This window comes from Anopheles aquasalis, chromosome 2 (assembly GCF_943734665.1).
Source record: "Anopheles aquasalis chromosome 2, idAnoAquaMG_Q_19, whole genome shotgun sequence".
Classification (NCBI taxonomy): domain Eukaryota; kingdom Metazoa; phylum Arthropoda; class Insecta; order Diptera; family Culicidae; genus Anopheles; species Anopheles aquasalis.
The window spans coordinates 44845001-44852500 of NC_064877.1; the positions used below are offsets into that span (position 1 = coordinate 44845001).

The 7500-nt window shown below is 52.0% G+C and overlaps 3 protein-coding genes across 3 annotated transcripts in view; 2 read left to right on the forward strand and 1 right to left on the reverse strand.

Moving 5' to 3' along the window:
• The window catches only part of LOC126572392 (uncharacterized), a 4704-nt gene extending 2268 nt beyond the window's left edge, over window positions 1–2436 (forward strand). Inside the window, exons 3-5 of the mRNA XM_050231657.1 lie at window positions 1–781; window positions 849–1087; window positions 1174–2436. The exon at window positions 1–781 is cut by the window's left edge and continues 1387 nt beyond it. Coding sequence (XP_050087614.1) covers window positions 1–781; window positions 849–1087; window positions 1174–1788 — 1635 coding nt within the window. The 3' untranslated portion in view covers window positions 1789–2436. The remainder of the gene's footprint in view (window positions 782–848; window positions 1088–1173) is intronic.
• Window positions 2437–2680: 244 nt separating this feature from the next.
• Window positions 2681–6174, reverse strand: LOC126572393 (uncharacterized). Its single transcript, XM_050231658.1, has 2 exons — window positions 5968–6174; window positions 2681–5887 (listed from the first exon to the last, which is right to left on the reverse strand). Exons 1-2 carry the CDS (start codon window positions 5979–5981, stop codon window positions 2899–2901), a joined length of 3003 nt encoding a protein of 1000 aa, XP_050087615.1. The 5' UTR covers window positions 5982–6174; the 3' UTR covers window positions 2681–2898.
• A 150-nt stretch (window positions 6175–6324) lies between these two features.
• Window positions 6325–7500, forward strand: part of LOC126572397 (zinc finger protein 596-like) — a 2411-nt gene continuing 1235 nt past the window's right edge. Inside the window, exons 1-2 of the mRNA XM_050231662.1 lie at window positions 6325–6499; window positions 6568–7500. The exon at window positions 6568–7500 is cut by the window's right edge and continues 1235 nt beyond it. Of these exons, the coding sequence (XP_050087619.1) occupies window positions 6482–6499; window positions 6568–7500 (951 nt within the window). The 5' untranslated portion in view covers window positions 6325–6481. The remainder of the gene's footprint in view (window positions 6500–6567) is intronic.

Consider the following 7500-nt stretch of genomic DNA (forward strand, 5'->3'; position numbering starts at 1 on the left):
ATCAGTGCGTTCCGCAAGCGCCGACTGGCGGACAAGAAGTATGAATTTTCTGAAGAGCCAACTAGCGAGGAAAACATTGAACCGTTCAATCGGCTGCGCAACCAAATTCGGGCTCGCGTCCCTGCCCCAGGCTACAGTCCATCTCATCACCACTCGGGCGGATACGGCGATATGATGCCAACCACGCACCATCTGCACCGAGCGTCCCCAAATCATGGGTTTCGATCACCTTGCGGATCGCCGGTCGGTAATCGTTATCTACGATCGCCACCTGGAATAAGATCGCCCTCCTACTACCGTCACCGATCACCTTCGGGTGGCATGTATGGCGCAGCGGCCACCGGTGGGCCACCGAAATCGCACTATCATTATCAACCACCACAGCAACTGCCTAAGAAAATGCCACCGCTCCACGATCCACGAGATTACGTGCATTTCCTAACGTCGAACTGCGGTACTAGCGGTATGGGCTTGCACGAAAGCAGCGTCGGTGGTGGTCCCGGTCCGCGTACTACTCCAGACATTCCGAAATTTTTCCTCGACGCCATCCAGAAGATGAGTGAGCGGAAACTAGCGGGCGGCGAACAGGAGGAAGCGATCATGAACAACGAAAATAACATCAATTGTGATAACCAATTGCCACCATCGAAACGAACCATCGCCGGTGAAGCAACGATAGCTGTGACTCCCAAGCTGCCCGAACGGCCAACTTGTTCGAAGAAGATCGTCAAAATCTACGTCGAAGAGGATGACGCAAACTCGGTTGTTACGACGGAAGAAGGTACGCTGCCCACTGTCGGGGCCCTCCGTTGGAAGCTATACGATAATATGGTTTTTTACACTTGCAGATGACTGTATTTCGCCCGGCTATCATACCTCGCTGCCGATGGAGGTGCACGGTTCGTGCTATTCCAACATGCAAATCATCTCTCAAGCATCCTACAGCAAGCTCAACTGTGCCGCCGTTGTCGTCACGCAGAACTCGTTCGACATGGAAACGTTTTCCTTTCACGTGGCCAATCACATCTGCACCCAGGACAGCAAAAAGTATGGCATCCTGCTCGATTCAGCGTACGAACTGACACACGTAAGCGTTCGTTGCCTTCAATTATGCCGCACAATCTGTCCTTTCTGGGGCCTTTACATATCTGTTTCTCTTTGGTCACCCCGTAGGTATGCCCATTGACTGCAACCATCACGTGCACGATGGTACTACAGTTTACCGCTAACGACGTGAACAGCAGCAAACCGCAACAGTGCAAGAGCTGCGCCGGTACGATCGACTGTCAGACGCACCGTAAAGTATACCAGTGCCGGTCGCTCTTCACCTGGTGCGTCATGACCGGTGACTGGGCGGTACTGGATTACGGGAGTTTGTGCACCGGTCCGTATCTGAACATGCAAAAGCTCGCATCAAACTACAACCGGCTGTTGAAAAAGCTACGAAAGTTCACCAAGAAACTGTTTGCGAATGGTGGGGAAAGTGAAGCAAGTGATAGGACGTACGAGTTTCTGCACCACCTTCGGGTGCACGATTCGGATGTGAGCAAAACGAAGGAAAGGCTAGTGGACCTGGAAAACATGATCGAGTTCTATCGACGGCACCCGGGCGAGTGTAACGATGATCAGTTCAGTAACTCCGATCTGGACAGCTACGGCGAGGAGGAGGAAAACGATGAGGAAGAGGAGGAGGAGGAGGATGGTGACAGTTCGGCCGATGATAGCTACACCGTGATCGGTGGAACATCGATCGCCTCCGACACAGTCAGCGATGAGGACGATCTGTAGAGGTGATTAGTGGATAAGGACGGGATAAGGCACCTTGCAAGCAACGGGATTTGCTGATAAGGTTTAGGTTCGAGCGATGCAGATACGTCTACGTGACGAGCTAGAAAAAAAATACGATCGAAAAACCGTTTGAAGTTAATTTATTGAGCAACAGACTGGATTCTACTACTTGTGGGTATTGGAAAATTGCTTTATGATTCCGTGACCTACAAGCTCAACGCCCCAAGCATGTACAATACGACGGAACACTGCGTGTTTCACGGGGGGCTTTTGCGATCTACATTACGCGTTACTAGACGTTTCTACACACCTATCCACGATATTATAATCGTAGCAGAAAAAGGTAAAGCGCTCACGCAGGGAAGAGGGAATGGGATTTCGAATTGCCATGGAATTGGATTCGTTTATCCAGAACGGTCCTATTAGGCTCAGGTAAAACGCGCGATATCGACTGACAACGGTAGTAAGGGAGTGTACATTGGCCGAAGATGAGTTGAGGCGAATGTTTCAACGGATAGCGGTGCGATTGTTCGGACATTCGAAACGGCCATGCGCCGGTCAGGAGGTTGTGATGAAGTCAGATTACTTTTTTTTCTCTCTCTTTTAAGGCATAAGAATCTGAATAAAATGGACAGCAAATGAACTGAGCTTCAAAGGGTTTGGTTGGGGGCACTTTTTACTCCTTTTTTCCGAACGATACTCACTTCTCTGCTGCAGCATGCTTGTTTCGAACAAAGCAACCATTGCTGTGGTGACGCTATCGACAAAGAATCTAAAATTGCCGAACTCTTCCGTGCCAGGATAAGAGTCCTAAGGTTATTGTTGATTATCGGACGGTCTTCGGATGGTGTTTGGTCACACAAGTATTTTGGAAAAATGCACCCTAAAAGAATCCTTGGTTCAAATGTGCATTTTTATTGTAGAAGGTACGCATGTATCATATTATACACACTTACAACATAATCAAATATACGCACGATCGCATGAAGGAGGAAGAGAGAGGGGATGGGGAGCTGGTCTTTATACTAAAATTAGGGTTCATGATAAATGTTACCTTCTGCTAATGTTACCTCAGAACGGTCATTCAATTGCATTAATGTGTTCTTTGTCCTAGGTGTGGTTGTGGCCGGTGGTGCCGTACGGTTGGAAGTGGTACTTCCCGAAGCAATGCGATACGGCCACACCAATCTTGCAGCCCTGCCACCGATGCCGAACACAACGCCACAGCCACTCGCCATTGTTTTTCGCCTTGTAGAAGTTGTACCGATTATCGTCGATGATCAGCGATACGTTGCGTTGCGACTGGCGGTGGACACCGCTCGGCAGCAGCTGATACTGTGAGATGGTACTGGCGCCGGGCATCAGGAGCATCGGGCCTCTCTGCGGAATGAATCCTTGGGTGACGAGCGTCTTCAGCATACCGAACCGTTCCGGCGAACTGACGGCGGCGAAACGATCGTGATTGTGCGTCCAGGCGCTTCCCTCGTCCTCGTCAAACCGAGCCGTACAGTTCAGCGCCCAGTGGAAGGCACAGATCCATGGGGACGCATCCGTACCATCCATGCACGCGTTCCGCACGTACAGCTGACCGTTCTGGAACGTTACGATCGCATTCGGATCGATGGCTTTGGATATCGGTTCTTCCTTAGGGACTCGCTCCGGGGTCCAATCGAACAGCGGGGTAGCTGGTATCATATCCGTTTGTGAAGCTCGAAGCTCTTCCACTGCTCCATCATCTTTCGTGATTCCGCCCGTGAGTTTACGTGACTCGCCGGTCCCGTGGCTTGGGTTTGTAGTATGCGCGTGAGCAGTACCGTTACCGAATGCCGGTATCTCGAGGCAAAGCGGAACGGTAAGTGCCGCTTGGCACCCGGTATCGCTGTGAATGCAGCGCCAATGGGAACAATTCTGAGAGGCAAGCACTTTGTGTATTCGGTACGTACCACCGTCATGTCGGATGATGGAATTACATTTGGCCATCGTGAAGATGAGATCATAGTTGGCCCCGTGAATCGTTACCTGTTCGGTGCGGTCCGGTTGAACGGTTCTCGTAACCGATGGTTCCGTGTGACTATGATGCCCACTTTGCTCGGCCAACAACCCATTGTGGGTAAGGGTAATCTTAGCCGGGCACGGATTGGGTTCGTTTTGCGGTAGGCAAAAGTACCACATGCTCCCTTCACCTCCGGGAGAGTTGTGCTCCCGGTAGAACATGTGGCCCGCGAATATGATGATCTCTAAATCCAGGTGCACATCGTGTATTCGGCGGTAGTTGAATCCTCCGGCGATCAGACGCACCGGACCGGGACTTGCGACAAGATCGCTCGCCTTAATTATTTGCCCATTGGGAGCCGGTAGCCTATCGTGGGGAGATCTCTGCGGTGTATGATCATGTTCGTCAGACTTGCCAGCGATCGCGCCGCTCTTGTCGATCATAATGAACGCCTTACAGTTGGTCACCAGCGAACGGGTACAGTTCCACAACACCGCTCCACTGGTGAATGCTTTCCGTGCGTAGAACCGGCCATCCATTCGGCATATGATCGGCCGTGACCGTTGGTTCCAGCGCAGCTCATACTCCTCCAGTGACAGGAGTGTCGTCTCGGAAGCAGTTCGACCGGATATGGAGGGAAAATGTTTTTCCAGCGCATTACGTATCCGATGGCGATGGTTATTGGAGGAAATGGCGTAAACTATCTGCTCGTCCGGAACCATCTGCAACACCGCTTGACAGCCCAGCCTTCGCCAGATGCAGTGCCATTCCGTGGTGCCATTTTTGAGGCTCGATTTAAAGACAAACTTTTGCTTCCGGTACACCAACCACACGGTACCGGTGCCGTCCGTGACGAGACGATAGTTGATGCCCTGTTGCAACGGTTTCGGTTCCGAATGCTTGTTCGCATGTTGTAGCGCCGGTGGGTGATTGTGCTGTTTGTTGGCCAGTTTGGCCACCTTGCGTTTTACCCGTAACTCCCCACTGCACGTAGGCCCGGTACAGCGCCACAGCGTGGCCAATGATGGTTTGCTCGCTCTGTAGCAATTCCTACCGAAGATGAGATTCCCGTCCATGATGGTAAAGTTGTAACCATGGCGCAGATTGGCCCCATCCTTTGGCTTCCTTTGAGCCATCAGTGCGCTCTGGGTGTTGGGAGAGCGACGCGTGCTATCCTTTACCGGAGGATGGTTGTGGGCTTGGTCGTATTCCAACAGTTCCCTCTCATTTTCGTACGACAACATCACCCGTGCCTCGCAACCGCCCGATTTGTCCTGTTCACAGACCCATAGACTCAGTCCATCGTTGAACAGGGCACGGCGCAATCGGTAACGATAGCCGTAAGCAAGCAGTCTTAATCGTTGCTGGCAATCCGTCAGGAACGTATAGTTGGGCAACACCTGTATCGTCTGTTCGACCGTGGACTGGCCATCCCGCGTACCGATGTTTTGTACCATACTTGCCGCATGGTTATGTTTCACGCCCCGGCGGGTGAAGAGGGCTACGGGGAACTGTGCCGTCCCAGTGATCGTTAGTGCTGCCATACAGCCAGTGCGACCACGAGCAACACATATCCACTGGTTGTAGAGCTCTGGCTGCTGCTGTTGCTGGTGCTGGTTCTGCGGTTCGTTCAACCGATAATACCGATACTGTCGATGGATGAGCACTTCCCGCTCATCGTTCACACGAACCACGCGATAGTTGTACCCGATGTGCACGAGCTTGGTGGGGCCAACAAAGGACTCCAGTTGGGGCAAAACCGTCGGCTCGAAGCAGGTTTCCGTCAGCTCCATCGTCAGCATGCTCAGCTCGTCATTGTCGTCCAGGTCGATCACCGCCGTTTCTTCGTCCTTTAACGATGGATCCTGGCGCGATCGACGTAGCAGGAAGTCGCTCTGGCGGCAGCGTTCTCGAAAGCCGTAGAACTGCTCCACATCCACGATGCACTTGATGCAGATGAACGAGCTGTGATCGTGCTCGTACACGATCTCCAGCGAGGTGCACTCGAGGATCTTCTTCAGCAGGCCATCGTTGACGGGCTCCTTCGGAGGGAACATGGGCACAAGCATGAAGTGACTGAGCAGGCAAAGCCGGCACCGTCGGGAGCTACAGAGTGGAAGGATGGGGGAAGAGAACGAGTCGGTCTTAGTTACCGCCCCAGCTTGGGATCCGTTGAAATGTGTTACCTTAATTCGTCCATCTCGCACAATCGATACTCGGCCAAGCATAAACCGCGAACGCTCCGGAACGATAAACCGCCAGGTGCAGGATAGCGCTCTTGCGTTACCTGAACAGGAATGTGTACCGGTGGACCTGTTTCAACGGCGTTTCACGTATTTTTTGGTACGAAACAGGAGGATTTCCCGATTCGCGTCCCCGCGTCCTTATTTATATTTTGCTTTCGGTTTTTTTTGGAAGCGTATCTCGAGCAGCCAGTGGAATGCGAGTAGTCCGCATAATTCAAGCTCCGCGTCGTTCGACTGTCATGCAGTTGTTGGCAGTATCGTGCAGTTGGCTGGCACCCAAACAAACTTCTCGCGTCGGGGTTTTCCTCAATTTTTCGTGGATTTTAGTGGATTTTAAGGTGAAAATCGGCTAACAATTGGATGAAAATGGCTGATTTGTATCGCTAGAAATATTATGAGAATTACCTGCGACGAAAAGCTGGCTAAATGAAGAGCGCGCGGCTATGATAACGGAATGGATGTCGCACAGCAGGTAAGTGGCCCGCGCGGAACAGCCAATTCCCGGCCGGAGGCTTGATGATTGGTTTTGTGTGCTTGCAGACTTTGAGCGAATTTAACATCATCGACAACATCATCGAGTCGGCGGTTGATGAGCTGCTACAGAACCAGGTTACCACCCAGACGGAGTATGGAGAAATCGACGACGTGCTCCTGACGCTGTGCCGACTGTGCGCACGGGAAGATGAGTCACAAATGCTGGAGTTCACCGAGGACCAGCTGCTGCTTATCGCTGAGCTCAATATTTCCCTATCGATCGGCGTCGATGAGACGAGCTCCGTATGCTCCAAGATTTGCCACGATTGCAGTGCCTTTCTGAGGGAGATTCAAAGTTTCTGCAACATGTGTTTGGAAGCGCAGAAGCGCATCTCTACGCTGTTGACACAGCGGAACATGCTGCCGGATTTCCTCAAGCTGGACTTTACCGTATCATCGAAAGAACCGTTTCTGCCGATGCTACTCGCTTCACCGCTACTGTCCACCGAAACGAAACTACAGGAGGATGGTGTACCCGCTTTCGACAGGGCTACGGGTACACCCAGCGAGGTAGAAGATCATTCCGCGCTGGAAAAGGCAGAACCGATGAACCCTCGAAGGCGGACAGAAAACAAGAGCACGTCGGCCTCCTTGGTGAGCGCAGCCAGAACGGTATTAACGCCGGGTAAGAGGCAACTAGTGAAACGAGCAGCTACCAAAGTGAGCCAGCTGGTAAAATCTCTGCAATCTAGAGGAAGCAAAGGGTCGAGCGAAATGGACGAAGGGAAGGGCAAAAATCCCAAGTTGAAGGCTACGAAACAACGCAAAGGGAAAGTAATGGCAGCCGGGAAATCGCTAAACAAAACGACAGATCTGCAGACTCAACCAACGCAACGTACCGATTCACGTCGAATAGTGGTCAACGGTCGTCTCGAGTGGCTGTGTCTGGACTGTGAGGAAACGTTCGAAAGCTGTGCAAGGCTTAAATCCCATCGCCAA